Source organism: Nansenia antarctica (genome assembly GCF_963989245.1).
Source record: "Nansenia antarctica genome assembly, chromosome: 14".
NCBI classification, from domain to species: Eukaryota; Metazoa; Chordata; class Actinopteri; order Argentiniformes; family Microstomatidae; genus Nansenia; species Nansenia antarctica.
This window is the reverse complement of record NC_137684.1, coordinates 32282940-32309566: the sequence shown is the minus strand read 5'-3', so window position 1 is coordinate 32309566 and position 26627 is coordinate 32282940. Positions and strand designations below refer to the sequence as shown.

The 26627-nt window shown below is 47.6% G+C and overlaps 1 protein-coding gene across 1 annotated transcript in view; it reads right to left on the bottom strand.

Moving 5' to 3' along the window:
* LOC308170088 (bromodomain-containing protein 1-like) overlaps positions 1–26627 on the bottom strand; it is a gene marked incomplete at its 5' end in the record, with an annotated part of 39526 nt that overhangs the window by 1463 nt on the left and 11436 nt on the right. Inside the window, 7 exons of the mRNA XM_080544820.1 lie at positions 421–530; positions 4984–5114; positions 5883–6048; positions 14783–15137; positions 15381–15532; positions 16013–16276; positions 25981–26293. Coding sequence (XP_080400946.1) covers positions 421–530; positions 4984–5114; positions 5883–6048; positions 14783–15137; positions 15381–15532; positions 16013–16276; positions 25981–26293 — 1491 coding nt within the window. The remainder of the gene's footprint in view (positions 1–420; positions 531–4983; positions 5115–5882; positions 6049–14782; positions 15138–15380; positions 15533–16012; positions 16277–25980; positions 26294–26627) is intronic.

Genomic DNA, 26627 nt, shown 5'->3' with positions numbered 1-26627 from the left:
AGAGGTTAACGTATAGACTCAGCTTGTACGTGATGGTGTTTGTGTATCTGTGTACATAGTCCCCGCCATAAACGTCTTGACTGGCAAAGTTAATCTTTAGATTTAAATCTAATTGAACATTGTATTTGCTGAAGGGACTTAAGTGTCCTAAAAACAAACAACAAGTTACTGCAGGTTTGGCAGAGACGCCCCATTTACCATTTCTAAATGTCCAAACAGACCCTTAAATAAAAGACCCTTAAATAAAAGACCCTTAAATAAAAGCTAAGAATCCATACTTTGACTTAATAGTAATTGGTTGATTTTCATATCCAGACTTTGGGAGTATCGAGCCAAAAGAAGAACGATACTTTCCCAATCCTTCCGGAGGGCAACTGGAGATGGCCAGTCTCGGACAGACATGCGCTCACTCTCACTCACCACGGCAGGGTAGGAGGGATATCCACTACACTTTGCCCAAACTAGTTTAAGAGGTTCCAGAACAAATGTTGAGGCACTAGTGGGCATCCAAATACCTCCGCTGCCAACTTCTACGGAAGCAGGAATAACAAGCAAGTTATGGGGATTCACTTCAGACACAACCTCCTGCAGCCACACAGCCATGCTCACAGCACAGGGAACACACACAGGCACATTAATACACATGAACATGTGTTCACAGTCAGGACATTATACAGCTCATCAACAGTGTGAATAAAATGTAGAATGGATGAACTATGAGAGGTTGATATGTAGGGTATCTAGTCTGCTATTAGCACCAGAGGGGGAAAGGATGACTGAAATGTTATTAATTATGTAAATGTATCGTAAATAGGATTTATTGGTCTTGACAGTGTCAGGGTATATACAGGAATCTTGAGGTTAATTTCAAAACCTTTCTAAGACTTTTTAAGACCTTGTCAATATTTTTCCAGACCTCACCGCCACTTGGAGCTGTAACCGTTTACATCAGTGAGACCTTTAACTTAACAGTTTTAGTTTGCAATAGACTAGACCACTATCATACAACAGAATTTCCGATCCATCTCTGTTTTTTAATAAAACTAATAAATTCACGAACTTTGACTAAAAGTTTTTAGGACTCAAACTCCTTGGACAGAGTCTAATTCAGAAAAATACTTACAAAATTCAAGACCATATGCCCAGGGTTAGACCATAACCATAACCATATCCCCAGGGTTAGACCATGACCATATCCCCTCAGTGGTCCTGTCAGTAGGGCTGACCCCGCGCTGACCCCGCGCTGACCCCGCGCTGACCCCGTGCTGACCCCACGGAGGCCATCAGTCCTTAGATAAGCAGACTGAAGTCATCAGTCTAAATGTTGCAAGGAAAGAAAGTCCCTAACTGTCCATCTGAGTCCCAGCAGTCTGCTGCCAGCATGTGTCTGACATGTACTCACTAAAATAATTGGCCTGTAATATGATAATAATATGATAATAATATGATAATAATATGGTGTTAGTTGGATGGCATAATAACACCCAGCTCCTCTGCCCTCCACCCTCCTGCGTTTGCAAAGACATGCAGGTTTAGAACAAGGTAACCATGTTGAAAAACATTGTTCTGTGTTTTTACATTGATAAATCCATACAAATATAATTATATCTGATGACAGGTGAATGCATTTTCAACAACTAGGGATGCACGATATGCATTTTTTCCAACCGATACCGATACCGATATTTACCCGCTTCTCGTGGCCGATAACCGATATGATAACCGATATTTTTTTATTTTGATTTATTACAAAAAAAAAAAAAAAAACTTTCCTAGCACCAGGGGAGCCCCCCCTCCCAAATTTCGTTGTTTGGTACCTGTACTATATCAATGACAATAAAGACCATTCAGATATAATTTCACAGTTGATAACCTGTAGTTCATGCACACCTGAAGGTAAGAAAGGCTATGTAGTGAGCAAAGATTGATGATTTAATATTCCATAGTGATCTCACCAAATCTAACTTACATCACTATTGTTAACACAACAAAGAGAACACTTCTGAGTCTTCAAATGTTCATTTATTATTTCCTCTAACAAACAGAATCTGTTATAGACAGTGCACAATGTTTTTTTAGCCAAGATCTGGCCTCCTTTTATGAAAACAAAAAAGGCTCACCTAAGAGTAATTATCTTATTACCTCAGCACAACGTGCACCCGCTCCTTAGTTATCTTCCACTGTCCAAACATGGTTTCAAAAGCCCCGCATGGTCCAGCTTCAGAACGTTATTACGGTGTCACGCATGGTCCAGCTTCAGAACGTTATTACGGTGTCACGCATGGTCCAGCTTCAGAACGTTATTACGGTGTCACACATGGTCCAGCTTCAGAACGTTATTACGGTGTCACGCATGGTCCAGCTTCAGAACGTTATTACGGTGTCACGCATGGTCCAGCTTCAGAACGTTATTACGGTGTCACGCATGGTCCAGCTTCAGAACGTTATTACGGTGTCACGCATGGTCCAGCTTCAGAACGTTATTACGGTGTCACGCATGGTCCAGCTTCAGAACGTTATTACAGTGTCACGCATGGTCCAGCTTCAGAACGTTATTCCGGTGTCACGCATGGTCCAGCTTCAAAACGTTATTACGGTGTCACGCATGGTCCAGCTTCAGAACGTTATTACGGTGTCACGCATGGTCCAGCTTCAGAACGTTATTACGGTGTCACGCATGGTCCAGCTTCAGAACGTTATTACGGTGTCACGCATGGTCCAGCTTCAGAACGTTATTACGGTGTCACGCATGGTCCAGCTTCAGAACGTTATTACGGTGTCACGCATGGTCCAGCTTCAGAACGTTATTACGGTGTCACGCATGGTCCAGCTTCAGAACGTTATTACGGTGTCACGCAGCACTATCTGCCTCAGAAACTGTGAAGAATGTCAGACAGACCGGGGAAGGCATGTTTCGCTCTCGTCTCGTCTATACACTGCGTGCCTGTACGCAGGCGCAGCAGCATGAGCGCGGAGACCGGAAGCAGAAATATTTCCGGCTTCATATTATCTGCAAAATATCGGCAAAAATTTTATAAAACCGATAAATACCGATAAACATTAATTTCCCATTATCGGGCCGATAAATATCGGTGCCGATAATATCGTGCATCCCTATCAACAACAGATTGATATTGCAAATTAAGGAAGGTGGACAACTTTTGTCAGTAATAACTTCTTTTGGTTGTATTAATAAATTTGACAGAACTGAACTGACGACTCTGAATGTTGACGGGGACAGACAGCCCTGCTGTCACACTGTGCTCAGCTCCATCAGAGAACACGTGCTGCACACACACACACACGCACGCACGCACGCGCGCGCACGCACGCACGCACGCACGCACACACACACACACACACACACACACACACACACACACACACACACACACACACACACACACACACACACACACACACACACACACACACACACACACACACACACACACACACACACACACACACACACACACACACACACACACACACACACACACACACACACACATACACACACACACACACACACACACACACACACACACACACACACACTGTCCTGTGCTCCATCAGAGAACACGTGACACACTGTCAGAGGACAAAATGAAATATTAATATTTATTGACGTCTGTTATTGGTCTCAGAAGCTGCTGAGTTCCATCAGTGTAAAAGTAAAAGGTAGCAGTTAGAGCACTATTCACATGGGACCAGTGTTATGTGGTGTTATGTGGTGACGTCCCCCCCCCCACGTCTGTGTTTGGTGTAGCACACTGGCGCAGGATAAGCGGAGTTTGTGTTTTACTGGAATTTACGGACATTCCCCCGGAGATGATGTCATGGCTCTGTGATGTCATGGCTCTGTGATGTCATGTGTCATGTGACACCCGCTTCATGAACAACAAGCTCAACAGGCTTTGGTTAGATCTCATTGGTCAGATCTCATTGGCTAGTTCTCATTGGTTAGTTCTTATTGGTTAGACCTCATTGGTTAGACCTCATTGGTTATATCTCATTGGTTATATCTCATTGGTTAGATCGCATTGGTTAGATCTCATTGGTCAGATCTCATTGGCTAGTTCTCATTGGTTAGATCTCATTGGTTAGATCTCATTGGTTAGACCTCATTGGCTAGTTCTCATTGGCTAGTTCTCATTGGTTAGATCTCATTGGTTAGATCTCATTGGTCAGATCTCATTGGTCAGTTCTCATTGGTTAGATCTCATTGGTTAGATCTCATTGGTTAGATCTCATTGGTTGGATCTCATTGGTTGGATCTCATTGGTTAGATCTCATTGGTTAGATCACATTGGTTAGATCTCATTGGTTGGATCTCATTGGTTAGATCACATTGGTTAGATCTCATTGGTCAGATCTCATTGGTCAGTTCTCATTGGTTAGATCTCATTGGTTAGATCTCATTGGTTAGATCTCATTGGTTAGATCTCATTGGTTAGATCTCATTGGTTGGATCTCATTGGTTAGATCTCATTGGCTAGAACACAAGAAATGTCCGGAGGAAACAAACTCACCCAAATTACAGACACGCCGATTCGCGCTGGACTACTCTGACCCCAGGGTTAGGGTTACTGGACTACTCTGACCCCAGGACCGACAGAATCAGCCAATCAGGGAGGTATTCTCCGGTGGAATTTTTACACACACCGATTGGCACAGGATTAATAGCTCTGTAATTATTACTAATTACCAGAGGTCACCAGATAAAAGTAGTCCCGTGTGAATAGGGTTAGGGTTAGCGAACAGGGCTTTAGAAGTGAGAGGTGGTGAGAGACTAACTCATGTTGGAACAGTGGCAGTGCCGAGGCAGACCGGCTGATTAGTGACGACCATGACTGGGTGTGATGGGAAGGTGGAGGGCTTGGCTGGGTCAGACATCACTGATGGTGTTTAACTGAACTATCAATGTAACATTGATAATGGACATGTTAAAGTTCAATACTGATCAGGCTAATGTCTCACCTGCTGCGATCTTGGCTGCTTTGGTGAAGTCTCCGTTCTCTATGCAGGTGATCAGAGCATTCTTGTTGTCCACGGTGCTTCTACGGGTCATGTTGGGCCTCTCCTTCCCATGCTTTGGCCGGCTGACAGTGCTGCAAGAAACCAAAGGAAACCAAAGGAGTTAGCAACAGTTAGCTAGCGGACAAACTGTTTATTTATTTAACCAGGAGGTGCCTGGAGAGTAACATCTCTTCTTCGTGGGAGACCTGACCAAGACAGCAGACCAGTACAGGTACAAGTTACAACAGGTGCTCCAACAGGTGATCCTGAGAGGAGTTGGCCCAGTATGGCTGTGTAAATAAAGATGTACCAGTGAGAGTAAGGGTTAAGTCTCCTTAGGGTCAGGGTTAAGTCTGGTGGTGCTTTTAGCTAATGGAGTGTCATATCTGGGCATGTATTTTACGTGGCGAGACTACAAAGTAGAATAGATGCTAGCTAGATAATGTAGAGTTCAGATCCAGATATGGCCGAGGCACACGGGAAGCGGCATATTGGCCGGCCGCTTCCGAGGGGGGTATAGGAGTATTTCTGGACTAGGATCCGTCGCGCAACACCGCCCCCGGGGTGCCGGAATAACGGTACTGGGCTCGAGGAGCCAGTCAGCCTAGTCTGCCTGGCGCCCTCCTCTGGGACTGCCGGCCACGGGGTCGTGCGGCGGATCCTATGCAATAGGCAGGGGATAATTGGATGCTAAGTTGGGTTAAATTGGCTACCAAATTGGGTGAAAAAGGGATAAAATCTGAAAAAAAAAAAAAAAAAAAAAAAAAAGATAATGTAGAGTTGTGAAGTGCTGTGAAAAGGTATTCCCCACCCCCCCTGGTGCTACACAGTAACATACCTGCTGCTACACAGTAACATACCTGCTAGCCCGCTGCACGCTGCCACTGGAGGAGATGCTGGACTCGGAGGCGCAGCGTCTGCGGGGCTCCAGGGCCCTGCCAGGGGGGCTGGGGGGGGCGGGGTCCCCCTGGGAGCCGTCCTGCCTCTCCTGCCTCTCCTGTTGCAGCACAAAGCCGTTCGCTAGCCCTGCAGACACGGGAGAACACCGTTGGTGTCTCGTACAGATCCATGTCTTCACACTGATGCAACCTTTGCGTACAGACGTACAGACTTACATAGTATGTATTACATATTAAAATGAGCATCATGGAAAGTGTCTAATTCTGAAGTGCCAAAATCATCTGACATTAAGCCCACTAGTGTAAATCCGGTCTTCTGGTTTGAACTTTGAACTTCACCAGATCAGATCAGCGTCACCCAAAACATGTGGTTAGTCGTTTTCCACTACTCTTTATGTAAGAATCAAGACCTGTCTCACTCCCTCAAACGCTCACTGTAAACAGGTGTGAGTTAAACAGGTGTGAGTTAAACAGGCGCGAGTTAAACAGGCGCGAGTTAAACAGGCGCGAGTTAAACAGGCGCGAGTTAAACAGGCGTGAGTTAAACAGGCGTGAGTTAAACAGGTGTGAGTTAAACAGGTGTGAGTTAAACAGGTGTGAGGTAAACAGGTGTGAGTTAAACAGGTGTGTGTTAAACAGGTGTGAGTTAAACAGGTGTGGGTTAAACAGGTGTGAGTTAAACAGGTGTGTGTTAAATAGGTGTGAGTTAAACAGGTGTGTGTTAAACAGGTGTGAGTTAAACAGGTGTGGGTTAAACAGGTGTGAGTTAAACAGGTGTGTGTTAAATAGGTGTGAGTTAAACAGGTGAGTTAAACAGGTGTGAGGTAAACAGGTGCGGGTTAAACAGGTGCGAGTTAAACAGGTGCGAGTTAAACAGGTGCGAGTTAAACAGGTGTGAGTTAAACAGGTGTGAGTTAAACAGGCGTGAGTTAAACAGGTGAGTTAAACAGGTGTGAGTTAAACAGGCGTGAGTTAAACAGGCGTGAGTTAAACAGGCGTGAGTTAAACAGGCGTGGGTTAAACAGGCGTGAGTTAAACAGGCGTGAGTTAAACAGGCGTGAGTTAAACAGGTGTGGTTTAAACAGGTGTGAGTTAAACAGGCGTGAGTTAAACAGGCGTGAGTTAAACAGGCGTGAGTTAAACAGGCGTGAGTTAAACAGGCGTGAGTTAAACAGGCGTGAGTTAAACAGGCGTGGTTTAAACAGGCGTGAGTTAAACAGGCGTGAGTTAAACAGGCGTGAGTTAAACAGGTGTGGTTTAAACAGGTGTGAGTTAAACAGGTGTGAGTTAAACAGGCGTGAGTTAAACAGGCGTGAGTTAAACAGGTGTGGTTTAAACAGGCGTGAGTTAAACAGGCGTGAGTTAAACAGGTGTGGTTTAAACAGGCGTGAGTTAAACAGGCGTGAGTTAAACAGGTGCGAGTTAAACAGGTGCGAGTTAAACAGGTATGTGTTAAACAGGTGATGCGTTCGTCACCACATCCTGCTCATGTTGTATTGGTGCTCATGGTAGTACAACTCCATCAGATAAACCAGTACTGTAACCATGGTGATGCTCTGCCAGGCCTCTTGTACTGTAACCATGGTGATGCTCTGCCAGGCCTCTTGTACTGTAACCATGGTGATGCTCTGCCAGGCCTCTTGTACTGTAACCATGGTGATGCTCTGCCAGGCCTGTACTGTAACCATGGTGATGCTCTGCCAGGCCTGTACTGTAACCATGGTGATGCTCAGCCAGGCCTGTACTGTAACCATGGTGATGCTCTGCCAGGTCTGTCAACAGGAGCAGGCCTGACATGAAGCTTGTTCAGGTACTTTCCTTCAGACAAGTGAACTTATCTTTTACTTGTCAGAGAGCTCAAGTTACTTGTCCAAATATGACGACGTGCGTGTGTGTCTGTCTACTAACACACTACAAGCCAGTAAAACCGTATTTTCCGCACTATAAGGCGCACCGGATTATAAGGCGCACCTTCAATGAATGGCCTATTTTAGAACTGTTTTCATATACAGGGCGCACCGGATTATAAGGCGCATAGAATAGAATATAGAATACTGCAGTCAAACGTTTGACTGGGGTTGCGTTACGCCCAAGCTCCACCTACTGCGTTGCGTCACCTCTCCATCGGTGTTGTGTCAACTTCCCGTTGTCCAAGCTCCACCTGAGCGTCGTCACCGTCAACGTTCTACCTGCTCCACTGTCAAAAATATATATTTTTCCACCTCAAGTATCAGCCGTTCGTCATCCATTTTTGCAACAAGCGTCAAGGACCTGCGGTGATTCACAGCTGACTCGCGTGAATAGCAATTCGCAATAGCTGCGACCACGAGATATAGAGTAGTTAGCTACAAGCATTTTCAATCTAGTATTATCTCTTTTAGTGGATTAACCGCTGTGGTGATTTAACAGCTGATAAAAATACATCAAGTAGACTACAAACAGAGCAAAACAATAAAACAACACCAGAAAACAACCAATAGGCTATACAATTATAACCAACAACCAATATGTGACAGCTCCTGGTGAAATGTGCAACGTAATTTCAGTTTTTACACATGCTTAAACTACAGATTGTAAGCTTTCAAATGATGTGTCATACATTCAAATCAGAGAAAGATTGAACACGACAGGCGTATTTGAATGTTGGTTCACCTCAAACACTGAATGGGAGAAAAGTGACTCTGAACGCAGCCACAGCTACGAACGCTGCTAACAAAACACATCGCTACGAAGGTCTCAACTGTATTTTAATAACATGACAACATACTGGGAGAACATCGACATGCTAAAAACACATAACTACACATAACTAGATGAACACACAGTTCTTGCTTTTGAACACGAGCTAAAACTAAAGTATGTTTACAAGTCAACCCTCCCTTACCGGCAGCCTCCGGCAAACGAGAATAATGAATCCAATACACAAATTATAAGTGTTTAGTGATCGTTAAACTGTTGTTTATTATATCGAGTGGGTGCTTTAAAACTTCAAGTTGAAAGCACCAAGAAGGACCGCCTCGAAATTCATCGATGTTCATGTCCCGTGCTAGCGCTGTTGCCTTAATTCGAATAGTGACTGTAGAGACGCTTCTACTTGCTGCTCTCTGTTCAACAACCCACTGTTCGAGTTTGTCCTCTAAGTAACTGTGGCCATCTCGCTTTGTTCCCTCGGAAACTCTGTTTAGTCTTCTTTACTTGGGGTCTTGTGGTGTGGGACTGTGAGTAAGCACATCAGTACCGGTGTTTACTGATTACCGTAATGCTGCAAGCGGTGCGGCTTTGTAGTTTACCAGTCGTACTGAAACATTTTGACAGAGCGCCTTGAGCGCCGTGTACAACCAGTATGGATCAACCAATTAACAAATTGATCCATATATAAGGCGCTCCGGATTATAAGGCGCACTGTCGTTTTTTTTGAAAATTAAAGGCTTTTAAGTGCGCCTTATAGTGCGGAAAATACGGTACATTACATTCCAATTCCAACAGTTACTGTGGATCTACGCCAGAGAACTCCTCTACTGCTCTCTACTGCCCTCTACTGCCCCCTGCTGTCCTCTACTGCCTGTGGATCTACGCCAGAGAACGTTCGGTTTCAAAGTTTAAAGTAAAGTGATCGTGCCTGAATGTGTGCTCTGCCAACATTAATGTTCTGATTCTAAGGCTTCAGTGATTGGTCAGATTCTCTATAAGGCTTCAGTGATTGGTCAGATTCTCTAGACATTATTGTTTTAATTTTGAGTTATTTAATGAAGTTGAATTTGGTTTTGGAACTTGAAATTATAATCAATATTCACAATTAATTAGTTGTGTTCTTATTTGTTGATAATCTAATGTGACAACTTGCCTGACGTAGTGTAACAATTTACCTGCTGATGGGGCAAATTGTCACAAATGCACCCTGTCTATTTAACAGTCTACAGCTCTGTACTGAAACGCTATAATCAAAACAAAATATGTGCCCAAGACTTCTTTCTTTCATTTGGTGACATTTATACCATTGTGATGTATTGTGCCCAGCAAATGTTAAGACAGCGTGTGACAACATACCCTGCGCTCCCCTACTCAGCGGACACAGATTGTTTGACAAGACAGCTACATTGACAAGGCAGCTACATTGACATGGCAGCTACATTGACAAGGCAGCTACATTGACAAGGCAGCTACATTGACAAGGCAGCTACATTGACAAGGCAGCAGACATTGACAAGGCAGCATACATTGACAAGGCAGCAGACATTGACAAGGCAGCAGACATTGACAAGGCAGCGACATTGACAAGGCAGCTACATTGACATGGCAGCTACATTGACAAGGCAGCAGACATTGACAAGGCAGCAGACATTGACAAGGCAGCAGACATTGACAAGGCAGCGACATTGACAAGGCAGCTACATTGACAAGGCAGCTACATTGACAAGGCAGCTACATTGACAAGGCAGCTACATTGACAAGGCAGCAGACATTGACAAGGCAGCAGACATTGACAAGACAGCTACATTGACAAGGCAGCTACATTGACAAGGCAGCATACATTGACAAGGCAGCTACATTGACAAGGCAGCTACATTGACAAGGCAGCTACATTGACAAGGCAGCATACATTGACAAGGCAGCTACATTGACAAGGCAGCTACATTGACAAGGCAGATACATTGACAAGGCAGCTACATTGACAAGGCAGCTACATTGACAAGGCAGCAGACATTGACATGGCACCTACATTGACATGGCAGCTATATTGACAAGGCAGCAGACATTGACAAGGCACCTACATTGACAAGGCAGCTACATTGACAAGGCAGCTACATTGACAAGGCAGCAGACATTGACAAGGCAGCAGACATTGACAAGGCAGCTACATTGACAAGGCAGCAGACATTGACAAGGCAGCAGACATTGACAAGGCAGCTACATTGACAAGGCAGCTACATTGACAAGGCAGCTACATTGACAAGGCAGCTACATTGACAAGGCAGCAGACATTGACAAGGCAGCAGACATTGACAAGGCAGCAGACATTGACAAGGCAGCAGACATTGACAATAGGGATGCTCCGATTTATCGGCCACCGATTTAAATCGGACGATTTCACTCCAAATGACTCGATCGGTGATCGGCAAAAATGGCCGATCGCAAAACCCGATTTTTAAAAATTATTATTATTATTATTTTTCCTGGGTAAGACAGATAACTGAACAGAAAACATAGGAGGACGTAACAGTATGTAAACCATATAGGCCACGTTTATGATGTCTTTTATACAGCCATATCGACTGACTTGGGCTTCAGGCCCTAACTGGGTGATAGGCCAGACCTTTACTATGCCATAAAAATGGGTCTGCGTTTGCTTGGTGCCTAATGGATCAAAACTTTTGTCTAAAAAGCAAAAAATATGTAGGCTATCCAGTCAGTAGGCCTACAGTTATGTATTTTAAAAAAAATCGGTATCGGTATCGGTTGATCTTGAGGAAAAAAATCGGTGATCGGTATCGGCCCCAAAAATCCAGATCGGAGCATCCCTAATTGACAAGGCAGCAGACATTGACATGGCAGCTACATTGACAAGGCAGCTACATTGACAAGGCAGCAGACATTGACAAGGCAGCAGACATTGACAAGGCAGCAGACATTGACAAGGCAGCTACATTGACAAGGCAGCAGACATTGACAAGGCAGAAGACATTGACAAGGCAGCATACATTGACAAGGCAGCTACATTGACAAGGCAGCTACATTGACAAGGCAGCATACATTGACAAGGCAGCTACATTGACAAGGCAGCTACATTGACATGGCAGCAGACATTGACAAGGCAGCTACATTGACAAGGCAGCAGACATTGACAAGGCAGCTACATTGACAAGGCAGCATACATTGACAAGGCAGCAGACATTGACAAGGCAGCAGACATTGACAAGGCAGCTACATTGGCAAGGCGGCTACATTGACAAGGCGGCTACATTGACAAGGCAGCTACATTGACAAGGCAGCAGACATTGACAAGGCAGCAGACATTGACATGGCATCATACATTGACAAGGCAGCTACATTGACAAGGCAGCTACATTGGCAGAACACCGGCAGTGGTGCTGGTATTTCGTCCGATGACATTTTGCGTTTCCCGCTTTTCCTGGCACCTGGCCAGTTTTAGATAGATAGATAGACTTTATTTGTCATTGTTACAGTACAGGTACCAAACAACGAAATTTAGGAGGGGAGGCTCCCCTGGTGTTTAAGAAAGGAAAAAGAAACACATTTTGGAAAAAGCATAGATGCATAAAATCACAAGAAGATAAGGAGCTGGTTTACATCAATAGAGGCTATGTACACAATCCACTGTACTATACTGCACAGATAGTCAACTAGGGTTGTCATATTGCACAAGAAAGTATTTTTTCACATTTTTTTTTAAAGTGTCACAGTTTGCAGGCTTGAAAATGTACATGTTTGTGCCTCAGCACTAGCTGCCATTACAATCCGTCCGGACTTGTCCTGGGCCCAGAACTTAGGCCTTTTCTGTGTTCAGGGCCTTGACGGCCCTGTGGTAGAAGCTGTCCTTCAGTCTGTTTGTCCTAGCGGCCGGGGTCCTGTACCTCCTGTTCGAGGGCAGCTTGACAAAGTGTTCGTGCCCAGGGTGGGTCGGGTCCTTGGAGATCTTGGAGGCCCTCCTGAGACAGCGTGTTTCGTACAGCTCCTTCAGAGAGGGGAGGGTGGCGCCGGTGATCCCCTGTGCTGTTCTCACGACTCTCTGTAGATCGTTTCTCTCCGCTGCCGTGCAGCTGTGGTACCAGTTGGAGATGCCGAAGGTGAGGATGCTCTCCACTGCGCCGTGGTAGAAGGCCACCAGCATCTCCTGCTTGCTGTGTTGTTTCTTGAGGCATCTCAGGGTGTATAGCCGCTGTTGTGCCCTCTTGATGGTGCCTTTAGTGTTGTCCTTCCAGGCCAGGTCATCCCGTATGATGTGTCCCAGGAAACGGAGGTTTGAGACCATCTCTACGCTCTCTCCGTCGATGAGCAGGGGCAGGATCTCGGACTTTTTCCTCCTGTAGTCTACGATGAGTTCCTGGGTCTTTGACTTGTTTAGCAGCAGGTTGTTTACCTTGCACAGCTTGCTCAATTGCTCTACCTCATCCCTGTACGCCGCCTCGTCCCCCCCCGAGATACATCCCACCACGGTGGTGTCGTCTGCATACTTTACGATGTAGTTGCTGGGGTGGATGGGGGTGAAGTCGTGGGTGTAGAGGTTGTAGAGGATGGGGCTTAGCACGCAGCCCTGGGGTGACCCAGTGCTGAGGCTGAGGGCTGTGGAGGTGTGGGGGCCCACCCGCACCCTCTGGGTGCATTTCATTTACATTTCATTTGCATTTCATTTCATTTACGTGCTTGAAGGAACATCGTGCTCGCTGGCTTGCAAAAAACTTTGAAGTCGAACGTTCTCTGAGGTGCAGGTCGATCCACAGTAATTGTTGGAATTGTAATGTAATGTTTTACTGGCTTGTAGTGTGTTAGTAGACAGACACACACACGTGCATCGTCATATTTGGACAAGTAACTTGAGCTCTCGGACAAGTAAAAAGATAAGTTCACTTGTCTGAAGGACAAGTACCTGAAAAAGCTTAATGTCAAGCCCTGTGAGCTGGTCGCTAACTTATGTTAATAGGTTCTGACAACTTTATAAAGCTAGCTTCAAAGTTATTCACCAAAACTGTAATAGCATCCAACTTCAAATAGAAACAGCGCATACATCCACATAAGAGAAACTGTAGGGTGCTATTGTATTGATAAACGTTACAGCCCAGGGTTTTTCCTGGCTCAAAATGAGGCGGAGGTGGTACTAGTGGTGTTTGACATCGGGGGGGACCCATGAAGCGGGGCTGTCTGGGGGTCCTTAAACAAGCATCAAACACTTAATTTCTTGCATTCTGGTGAATTGATATGCACCAATTTGTGACCTTTCTGCATCAATTTATGGTAGAAATGTCATTATTTATGTAAAGGAAAACACAATATTCAGGCACCAGATGACCAATCAAAATGTAATGTAATATAATGCAATATAAGGCTCTCAGGCATTCTGTACTTTCAAATATGTATTCTCCTTGAGCAGTCAACATCAACTATCAGCTATTTCGCTAGCAAAAACGAAAGCTAACTTATTTGCGAAACAGCGCCCCCGCCACCACGTCGGCTCAGTGCCGCATTTGCAGTTAGAAATGACAGAAATCCACCGAGTGCAACGCTTGTAGAAAATACGACGGTCAGAGTTTTGTCGAGAGCTGGAGGCGGCTAGAAATATGACGGAGGCGGCCGCCTCAAAATTCTCTATGCAGGAAAAACCCTGCAGCCAGCTGAAAAACATTGAACAAATGGCTCAGGAGTAGAGCCCGACAGATATATTGGCCTTTCGCTGAAATAGCGGTATCAGCACATATTCCTCAGACGACAGCTCTTACGCCTGCACAGATAAACACACCTGACTTACCAAAATCACCTGTCAAGCCTGTTACGTTACTTTTGGTGACCATAAATAGAGGGATGTGTATAAAATGTTTCAAATTTCAAAATGCTGAAAACAACAATATGTACACAAATAACCTCAAATAGAAGCTGAGAATCTCTACGTTAACCTCTTCGTAATCGTTTGACTTCAAAACCAAGCAGAAGAAAAACGCTTCACTGTCATTACTTTCACAGAGCATGTTTTTTTGTAATTGGGGTGAATTATCCCTTTAATATAAGATCTTCGTGGTATTGCAGTTGTCACTGGCCCTCAACTGTCTAAGCATTGATTATGAGTTAGCAGTGGTTATGAGTCAGGGTCAGGGTTAGGGTTACCGAGGGTTACCAGGGTTGGGACTCACCTGTATCAAGGCGTTTGATAGGAGATTCCTCCTCATCCTCGCAGTCTCCGCTGGCGCTGCGCGTCCTCTTCCTGGGCAGAAGGAGGGTCTCCAGTCTGGGGATCACAACAGAGAGGAAGGTTTTCGTGCCCAACGGCAGAGAACCAGGCGTTGCCTCTAATGTCCTTGGGGGCTTTTGTGGGCTGATGCACTTTGACTTGCGGAAGAGAACGTTGGTGCGTCTGTTGCCCGTGCCGGATGGTTGGGCGGGCGGAGACGAGACCACGACGCTGAGGGGGGGAGGCTGAGGGAGCAGCGGGGGGGAGGTGACACTGAGGTGCCCTGGCAGGGTTTCCCTGGGCACTGAGGTAGCGGGCTGGTCGCAATGTACACTCTTCTGGTTCTTATCGCAATGTACACTCTTCTGGTTCTTATCGCAATGTACACTCTTCTGGTTCTTATCGCAATGTACACTCTTCTGGTTCTTATCGCAATGTACACTCTTCTGGTTCTTATCGCAATGTACACTCTTCTGGTTCTTATCGCAATGTACACTCTTCTGGTTCTTATCGCAATGTACACTCTTCTGGTTCTTATCGCAATGTACACTCTTCTGGTTCTTGTCCCCATCACTCTTTACACTCTTCTGGTTGTTGTCCAGGTTGGGTTTGATTGGCTGGAGCATGGGAGGTTCTGAGGGGCTGTCTGGGTTTACCAGCGGGGGAGGCGATGGGTTCAACGGCTCCAGCTTGGGTGGCAGAGACTTGTCTCCTGAAACGTTACAACAAAAAGAAGAACATAAATATCAGACGCACTTTGTAATTATTACCAGACACTCAACTACAGTTACCACCCTCCACTGCCCCTCCACTGCCCCTCCACTGCCCCTCCACTGCCCCTCCACCCTCCACTGCCCCTCCACCAGACACTCAACTACAGTTACCACCCTCCACTGCCCCTCCACCCTCCACAGCCCCTCCACCAGACACTCAACTACAGTTACCACCCTCCACTGCCCCTCCACCCTCCACAGCCCCTCCACCAGACACTCAACTACAGTTACCACCCTCCACTGCCCCTCCACCCTCCACAGCCCCTCCACCAGACACTCAACTACAGTTACGGTTTAATTTGAAACATTACTATTGTGTTAATTTAGAGGACTGTAAGGGCCCAAAACAATATAGCTTTTCTCCACCTCATGGTAACAGGTACATAAGGTAACAGGTACATAAGGTAACAGGTACATACCCTCCACGTGTGTGCTGTGTCCAGCAGGGGGCAGTGGTTTCTCCTCAGTGTCTGGTGGTTTGGGCTCAGAAGGGGCTGGGCAGGGTCTCTTGGGGTTGATCTCGCTCCGCACCTCAGCGATGGTCTTCTTGAGCAGCTTCAGCCTCTTGCTGCGTGACGGGCTGGACTTCATGGCGCTGCTCAGGTCCAGCTTCTCCAGCAGCTCCCGCAGCTGCTCCTGCAGGGACAGGTGCTGCCGGGCGGCCGGGCTCAGGATCCGGTCCACTGCAACACACAACTCGGTTGTTAAGTCTGACGTCTAGAAATGTCCGGGTCCAAATAAAACATTCCTTGCACCAGAGTACCAGTGTACTAAAGCACCAGAGTACCAGTGTACTAAAGCACCAGAGTACCAGTGTACTAAAGCACCAGAGTACCAGTGTACTAAAGCACCAGAGTACCAGTGTACTACAGCACCAGAGTACCAGTGTACTAAAGCACCAGAGTACCAGTGTACTAAAGCACCAGAGTACCAGTGTACTAAAGCACCAGAGTACCAGTGTACTAAAGCACCAGAGTACCAGAGTACTAAAGCACCAGAGTACCAGTGTACTACAGCACCAGAGTACCAGTGTACTAAAGCACCAGAGTACCAGTGTACTAAAGCACCAGAGTACCAGTGTACTAAAGCACCAGAGTACCAGGGTACTAAAGCACCAGAGTACCAGTGTACTAAAGCACCAGAGTACCAGTGTACTAAAGCACCAGAGTACCAGTGTACTAAAGCACCAGAGTACCAGTGTACTAAAGCACCAGAGTACCAGTGTACTAAAGCACCAGTGTACTACAGCACCAGAGTACCAGTGTACTAAAGCGGTAGTTCAAACAGTTCAATCGTTTTTTAAACAACAAGGGACGCAGCACTGCGGCATTTCGAAGAGAGCGCCTCAGCCAACGTTGGACCCGGAAACAGTATTATGGCCTGGTCGATACGTCACGACTTAACAACCGAACACCCTTCACTTGACTACAACACCCTTCACTTGACTAGGCTCAGTTGGCTAGGCTCATTACTGAATGCCACATACATAAACAGATGGTGGCAGATTACAATTAGGGACGTTACCAGATCTAACTATATCACTGAATTTCTGGCAACCCAGTGACTACTGTGAATAGGGCAGTTGGAATCCAGGAAAGACTGTCTGACGGCGGGAAAGACCGCACCGGGAGTGGGCGGCTAGTTACCCAACCCACTAGTCTCTCTTGATGAATGACACCCAACTCTAACTACGAAGTCTACAAAGAAGTAACAACCCGCAGGCCCTCCGAGAGGTGGGATGAAAGATCGGCCTAAGAGGACAGATCACACGGTAACGACTGCAATGGAAACGGACAATGAGAAGAAGATCATGCGGAAAGCAAGATGTGGGGGGCAAGGCCAAAAGCAACCTTGCACTGCAGAGACAGGTCAGACAAGAGGGACCGAAAGCCGGGTTGAAAACCACAGAGCCGATGGAATGAAGGCAACTCAGGAGGAGAAAGAGGGCCTGAAAGCACTGTGGGAAGAGATCAGGCAGAGGCTGGCCAATCTGCGCAGAGCTGAACACATCCGTAAACGTAGGAAACGGAAAGAAAAAGAAAGAGCCAACTTCTTCAAAGACCCATTCAAGCAGACAGCTGCTGGAGGAGACAGACAGACAGACAGAGAGACAGACAGACAAGCAGACAGCTGCTGGAGGAGGAAAAGAGCGGGAAGCTGGAAATCACCAAGGAGCAGCTGGAGCAGCATGTCAGATCCTGTAAGGAACGTCCCACGAGGAACACCTGGGTATGTACCTCTGTAAGGAACGTCCCACGAGGAACACCTGGGTATGTACCTCTGTAAGGAACGTCCCACGAGGAACACCTGGGTATGTACCTCTGTAAGGAACGTCCCACTAGGAACACCTGGGTATGTACCTCTGTAAGGAACGTCCCACGAGGAACACCTGGGTATGTACCTCTGTAAGGAACGTCCCACGAGGAACACCTGGGTATGTACCTCTGTAAGGAACGTCCCACTGGGAACACCTGGGTATGTACCTCTGTAAGGAACGTCCCACGAGGAACACCTGGGTATGTACCTCTGTAAGGAACGTCCCACGAGGAACACCTGGGTATGTACCTCTGTAAGGAACGTCCCACGAGGAACACCTGGGTATGTACCTCTGTAAGGAACGTCCCACGAGGAACACCTGGGTATGTACCTCTGTAAGGAACGTCCCACGAGGAACACCTGGGTATGTACCTCTGTAAGGAACTTCCCACGAGGAACACCTGGGTATGTACCTCTGTAAGGAACGTCCCACGAGGAACACCTGGGTATGTACCTCTGTAAGGAACGTCCCACGAGGAACACCTGGGTATGTACCTCTGTAAGGAACGTCCCACGAGGAACACCTGGGTATGTACCTCTGTAAGGAACGTCCCACGAGGAACACCTGGGTATGTACCTCCTGTAAGGAACGTCCCGCGAGGAACACCTGGGGATGTACCTCTGTAAGGAACGTCCCACGAGGAACACCTGGGTATGTACCTCGGCCCAAACTGCCAACATCCTGTAAGGAACGTCCCACTAGGAACACCTGGGTATGTACCTCTGTAAGGAACGTCCCACGAGGAACACCTGGGTATGTACCTCTGTAAGGAACGTCCCACGAGGAACACCTGGGTATGTACCTCTGTAAGGAACGTCCCACGAGGAACACCTGGGTATGTACCTGTAAGGAACGTCCCACGAGGAACACCTGGGTATGTACCTCCTGTAAGGAACGTCCCACGAGGAACACCTGGGTATGTACCTCTGTAAGGAACGTCCCACGAGGAACACCTGGGTATGTACCTCTGTAAGGAACGTCCCACGAGGAACACCTGGGTATGTACCTCTGTAAGGAACGTCCCACGAGGAACACCTGGGTATGTACCTCCTGTAAGGAACGTCCCACGAGGAACACCTGGGTCTGTACCTCTGTAAGGAACGTCCCACGAGGAACACCTGGGTATGTACCTCGGCCCAAACTGATCCTGTAAGGCAGTGGTTCCCAACCTTTTTTGTCTTGTGTACCCCTTGAGCTGTTTTGCCATGCCAGAAGTACCCCCTCACTCATGCGTGTTGATTATTTCCCAAAAAAATCAATTAAACTCTAACTTGCAAATATAACATTTATTACTGACACACAGAGAGCAAAACCTCTTCTCATGTCTCCAAAACTCTAAACACATTTTCTGCTTTACACACATTTTGCTATTCAAAATGGCACTTTTTAAATGCACTGAACACGGTTTTCTGCACACAACAATCTGACATAAAGTCACATGTTTGCCATTTCAAAACATTGCCATTCAAAATTAGACTACATGAGCTAATTGGCCAATACATGTGCCACCTGGCCACCTCAATGGTTAATTGTTACCACATGCCCACACACTCACTGAAAATAGAAAAATAAATAATAAATAATAATGAATTTGATTTGATATCTGTTTCTTTTCCCTTTCTCCTGCTCCTCTTTGGCTTCTGTCTGAGGTGCAGTGATGTCATAATTTTCTCATCCCAGAGTCTTGACTGATGGGGAGAGGAAACAGACAAGATGAGACAGGATAAAACTTATCACACACACACACACACACACACACACACACACACACACACACACACACACACACACTTAAACTTCTTATCTAACTCTACTGATTATTAATGAAATCATTTGAACCACTCCCCTTTAATACATAGATATTTACACCATTGTGAAAAATAGACTCACCCAGTAGCAGTTGCAATTCTTTTTTTCATCAGTTGAGCTTTAATGAGACACTTGAGGTTGCTTCTCTTTTATAAGCTTTGACAGTTCTGGAGGCAGTGTGGCAACAGCAGTCACCAGGCTGCTCTCCACACTCAGTCTGTTCCTTGGCTTGGTTTTGATGTGGGTCAAAGCTGAGAAGGTCACTTCACACATATATGTAGATCCAAAAGGCAAAAGTTCATTCAATGCACACTTTCCCAGCACTGGATATTCCTTTTCAACATCACACCAAAACTCTGTCAATGACTTGTCAGCATGTGCCATCTTCAACCCACGATCAGAGGACATGTCCATCAGATTTTCCTGCAGGCTTGCAGGAAGGCTGCTGCTGCTCCTGTCATTCACTCTGAATGGGTTCCTCACCCAGTCCAGTTTTTCTGACTTTGTTTCAATGTCATGAAAGTACTGGTTGAAGTCAGTGTCAAGTTTGGACAGATGTGCTTTAACTATTTTCACCACAGGACCTCTGTCAGCATCAGTGGTGGCGAGATGGCCATCAAGCAGTGGGAAACAGCTCACATCTCCATCCTTACATTTCCTCTCCCATAATTTAACCTTCTTTATGAATCCATTCACTTTGTCATACATGTTAAGGATGTGTGAGTACTTGCCCTGAAGTGAAAGGTTGAGCTCATTCAGCTTAGTGAAGACATCAGCAAGATATGCCAGCTGCGCAACCCACACTGCATCCTCAAACAGGGCTGCAAGAGGGTGGTCGTTTTCTGTCAGGAAAGCAAACACCTCGATGCACAATTCATAGAGCCGCAGCAGCGTTTTGCCACGAGACAGCCAGCGAACGTCTGTGTGAAGCAGTAGCTGCTCATGCTCTGACCGGCTGTCATGACAAAGAGTTTGAAACAGTCTGTGGTTCATTGGCCGGGACTGAATGAAGTTAATCACCTTAACTGCGTCATCCATAACTGCACTTAACTCGGGGCTCATCCTTTTGCTGGCGAGTGCCTCCCGGTGAATAATACAGGGCATCCACTTAATTTCGGGGTTCACCTTCATCACACGCCCAAGCAGCCCACGCACCTTACCCGTCATTGCTGCCGCTCCATCGGTACAGATGTGACTGCAGGATTTCCACTCCAGATCGTTGTCTTTGAAGAAATACTCCAGATCGTTGTCTTAATCAGAAATATTTCCTCGCCAGTTGTCTTTCCTGGCAGCGTCTTGCAAAACAAGATATGCTCATTTATGTCCGACTCTTCTTTATAACGCACAAAAGCCAGCAGCTGAGCCTCCCCACTAACGTCGGTCATTTCATCTAATTGCAAAGCGAACTGACCTGCTTGCTTCATTTTATCCACCACTTGTCCGACAATATTTATGGACATATCATCAATCCGACGGGAGACGGTATTGTTAGATAATGGTACCAACTTGAGCGTGTCAGCTGCTTTCTTGTCCAGCATAGTTTGAGCCAAAATCATAGCGGCAGGCAAAATCAGATCTTCGGCGATTGAATGTGGGGTTTTTGACTTAGCCACTAGTAATGAAACAGCATAGGACGCCTCCAGTGCTTTGCTTGACACACTTGCCGCTTTTTTCAGTGTAGCCTGACTTGACTTGAACTCTGACAGTTTTCGCTTGAAAAAGTCGTCAGTTTTACCAACAGTTGCTAGGTGTTTGGTGCTCTGGTGTCGCTGTAAATGGGCTGGCTTCATTGAATTGTTAGCCAGGACTTCGCCGCAGAAAAAGCACTGTGGCTGTGGTGGATCAGCCGATGTACATGTAAATCCCCACAAAACATATGTTTCCAAATAATAGCGGGGTCCTTTTTTTCTTTTTTTCTCTGATCTGACCGTCTGATCTTCCTCTGATCTGACCGTCTGATCTGCCTCTGATCTGACCGTTACTGTAGCTGGTCGTTTTAGCCATCTGTCCATCTTTGCGGTATACTGACAGGCCTAGCTGACGTGCGCGCGTAAATGAACGTAAATGAACGTGATTTAAATGTGACGTGACTACCGCTTGTGTTACAGTCATTACCTGTCGGGGAGGAACTTAAGTTGCAGCGTACCATTTTAACAACAGGTTTATGAAACGACTATATTTAATTATTTTTTGGGAAAGGGAAATAAATTATAATTCCAAATCTTTCCACGTACCCCCTGCAATCCCCTCACGTACCCCTAGGGGTCCGCGTACCCCCGGTTGGGAACCACTGCTGTAAGGAACGTCCCACGAGGAACACCTGGGTATGTACCTCGGCCCAAACTGCCAACATCCTGTAAGGAACGTCCCACGAGGAACACCTGGGTATGTACCTCTGAACGTCCCACGAGGAACACCTGGGTATGTACCTCAGATCCTGTAAGGAACGTCCCACGAGGAACACCTGGGTATGTACCTGGGTATGATCCTGTAAGGAACGTCCCACGAGGAACACCTGGGTATGTAAGGAACGTCCCACGAGGAACACCTGGGTATGTAAGGAACGTCCCACGAGGAACACCTGGGTATGTAAGGAACGTCCCACGAGGAACACCTGGGTATGTACCTCGGCCCAAACTGCCAACATCCCAGTTCAACATCATGCCCCCCAAGCTCAGCAAAGTCCGACACGTTGTGGAGAAGGCAGGGTCTTCATCAGCACCGGGCCCCAATGGAGTACCCTACAAGCTCTATAAGACCTGCCCCAAAGTGCTAGAGCTGCTATGGTACCTTATGAGAACTGTTTGGAAAAAGCAATGTATTCCATCTGAGTGGCAAAGAGCAGTAGCGGTCTTCATCCCCAAGGAAGAGAACTCCAAAGACATTGGCCAATTCAGGAGCATCGCCCTGTTAAATGTGGAAGGGAAGATCTTCTTCTCTGTACTGGCCAGAAGGATGACAAGCTACCTGATGGAAAGTGGCTACATCGACACCAACTGCCAGAAGGCAGGAGTCCCAGGCTTCCCAGGTTGTGTGGAACACTCTGCAATGATCTGGGAACAGATCCAAAAGGCCAAGCGCGAGAAGACGGACCTGCATGTCATCTGGCTCGACCTCGCCAATGCCTATGGGTCAGTTCCACATCAGCTGATCAGCTATCCCATGGAGTTTTTCCACATGCCCTCCAGTATCAAGAACTTGGTAGCAAGCTATTTCAAGGATGTGCAGTTGTGCTTCACCCTCCAGGACTTCATCACCGGGTGGCGGCAGTCAGAGGTGGGACTCGCCATGGGGTGTTCCCTTTCTCCCATTCTGTTTGTAGCAGCCTTCGAAATCATCCTTATCAGGGCAAGACAAACTGTGGGAGGGATCAAACTACCATCCGGACAGAAGCTACCGGATGGATGGATGACATCACCAGCCTACTTCAGACAGCACCATGTACATGCAGATTGCTGAACAACGACGGACTGGACGAGCTAATGTCCTGGTGTAAAGGATGACGAGCTAATGTCCTGGTGTAAAGGATGACGAGCTAATGTCCCGGTGTAAAGGATGACGAGCTAATGTCCTGGTGTAAAGGATGACGAGCTAATGTCCTGGTGTAAAGGATGACGAGCTAATGTCCTGGGCAAGAATGAACATCAAGCCTGCCAAGTCCCGCAGCCTGTCCCTCAGGAGGGGAGTCAGCACGACAGCACAATCTTCGTTGCCGGGGGCGATAGAGAATCCCACTGTTGTCTGAGCATCCCATCAGAAGCCTGGGAAGACAGTACACAGCAGAGCTCTCCGACAAGCAAACGGGGAGAGCAGCTCTCAGAAGGCCTCGCAAGGACCGATCAAAGCCAACTCCCGGGTAAGTACAAGGTGTGGATCTACCAGTTCACGCTCTACAGGAGGATAATGTGGCCGCTGAAAATGAGTGAGATTCCCTCATCCACAACAGTCAAGATGGATGGGAAAGCCAATTCATTCATCCGAAAGTGGCTGGGGCTACCGAGGTGCCTCTCTGACACGGGCCTCTTCGGGAAGAATGCCTTGCAGCTGCCACTACAACCCATCAGTGTGGCTACAAGCAGGAAACGACCAGGCTGCAGCTGCCACTACAACCCATCAGTGTGGCTACAAGCAGGAAACGACCAGCTGCCACTACAACCCATCAGTGTGGCTACAAGCAGGAAACGACCCATCAGCGTGGCTACAAGCAGGAAAAGACCAGGCTGCTTCTGGAACCGAGAGAGGCAACCGACCAGTCAGTGAGAGACGCAGGCGTCAAGGTCCGTCCTGGCCGGGAGTGGGACGCCCACGCCGAGGTCGACAAGGACGGAGGAAGAACGCTATAAGATCAAGGCAGTGTCCCAGAGCCAACAAGGAAGCTGGTCAGATCAGTTGGTCAGACTTGTGAAAGATGCCTCAAGCAAGGCTCGGGTTCCTCATCAGGTCAACCTATGACACGCTTCCCTGTCCTCGGAACCTCCACCAGTGGTTCGGAAATGAGGAAGTCTGCCCACTCTGCAACACTCCCAATGCTACCCTCCGCCACATCCTGTCAGGCTCATCCAGGCTTTCATCCTGTAAGATCGTGCTTTTGCAGAAGCGCCATGACCAGGTCCTGAGAAAGCAGCCGAGGTGCTGGAGGGACGCAGACAGGAAAGCAGGGCGGACAGACAGACAGACAGACAGGAAAGCAGGGCGGACAGACAGACAGACAGACAGGAAAGCAGGGCGGACAGACAGACAGACAGACAGGAAAGCAGGGGATGTTCAACAACAACGGAACACCAGATCAACTTTGTCAGGGAGGCGGAGGAAGAAGAAGCACCAGGAGTGGAACATGAGAGTTGATCTTGGCCAGTTCCCAGAGAAATCACCATCACAACTCTCCGTCCTGACATAGTGGTGTGGTCCACCAAGGCAAAAGCTGCACTCCTCATGGAGCTCACAGGACCGTGGGAGGAGGGGATTGAGGCTGCTTTCGAACTGAAGAAGAACAAGTATTCAGATCTGTCTGCGGAGTGTAGGGAGGCTGGCTGGAGGACCACCATCTACCCAGTGGAGGCTGGATGCCGAGGCTTTGTGGGGCTGTCAACCACACGCCCGCTGAGGGACACAGGCGGGACAGAAGGGCAGCTTCTGGCTGTGGCTGAGGAGGAGGGAAAAGTGTTGGGGAAAGAACATCTAACCCAGACTACAGCTGCAGGGGGGCAGGGAGACATCCACGTTCCAGGATTAAAGGAGCGAAGCATGGGTGAATGGTGGTTCCCGGCTGACGACCCTGCAGTTGATCCATGGGCACCGGAGGAGGCGCGTCAGGCAGCAATGCCCAGCAGGTTATTCCAGCTACCTTTGCAATCACTAGTACATTGAAGAAGTTAAATCTGGTCACATACTTTTGTTTCTTCTCCTTTTTGTTTTAAAGGAGAGTGGACTTCCACCCTTGTTTCGTATTTTGTTTGTTTGACAATTATTTATACAGAAGGAGCGAATTGAAGGTAAACAAGGAAAACACAGAACAACAAGGCAGTCTTCTGGACTCAGGCATTGAACCCAGGACCTAGGGGGTGGAGCGCATGTGAACCCAGGACCTGTGGGGTAGAGCGCATGTGAACCCAGGACCTAGGGGGTGGAGTGCATGTGAACCCAGGACCTGTGGGGTAGAGCGCATGTGAACCCAGGACCTAGGGGGTGGAGTGCATGTGAACCCAGGACCTAGGGGGTGGAGCGCATGTGAACCCAGGACCTGTGGGGTAGAGCGCATGTGAACCCAGGACCTGTGGGGTAGAGCGCATGTGAACCCAGGACCTGTGGGGTAGAGCGCATGTGAACCCAGGACCTGTGGGGTAGAGCGCATGTGAACCCAGGACCTAGGGGGTGGAGTGCATGTGAACCCAGGACCTAGGGGGTGGAGTGCATGTGAACCCAGGACCTAGGGGGTGGAGTGCATGTGAACCCAGGACCTAGGGGGTAGAGCGCATGTGAACCCAGGACCTAGGGGGTGGAGTGCATGTGAACCCAGGACCTAGGGGGTGGAGTGCATGTGAACCCAGGACCTAGGGGGTAGAGCGCATGTGAACCCAGGACCTAGGGGGTGGAGTGCATGTGAACCCAGGACCTAGGGGGTGGAGTGCATGTGAACCCAGGACCTATGGGGTAGAGTGGGGGGTTGAACCCAGGACCTAGGGGTGGAGTGCATACATGTGCGTAGCTGTCAGGAGCGCTACCGCTAAGCCACAACACCGTCAGAGGTTCTTCTGTTCTTACCGTCGTCCCAGGAGAAGGTGGGGGCGGGCTCAGGCTTGGGGGGTTCTGGGAGGTGCATCCCGCTGGCCAGGTCAAACCCGACCCGCTCAGCGTCTCGCCGGGTCTTCCTCAGGACCGCCCCCCCCTGGTCCAGCAGCCGCAGGGCCGCCTTGTAGAAGAACGTGTCCTTGGCGTTGTACTTCATGCAGTTGAAGATGACGAGGCTGAAGTCCGCCTCGAACTCATCCAGGTTCTTGTAGCCGTGGGCGTCGATGCGCCTCCTCATGGTGGAGAAGTCCATTGGGTTTTTGATGTGGTCCAGGTAATCAGGTACCTGAGAGAGGTGGAGGCAGCAGAACCATCAGAATGAGCTCCAGTACGTTCATATTAGTATGGGATTTTACATCATATCACGACAGAGTTGGTAACTAAAAGCAAAGTCAAAATCAATTAAAAAAAACATGTTAAAAGGTGTAATCTTTAAAGGTCCCATATTATGAAAAAATTACTTTTTCCAATGCTATACATGTGGGTCTCTGATAACCCTACTAACACAGAAACTGAGATAAAGCAGTCAGTTCTTTGTGGGCTGCGTATTTCCGAAAACATGCGATTCAACAAGCCATTCAGATCGGCTGCCCCCACCCACATAAGCTGGGGTCTCATAT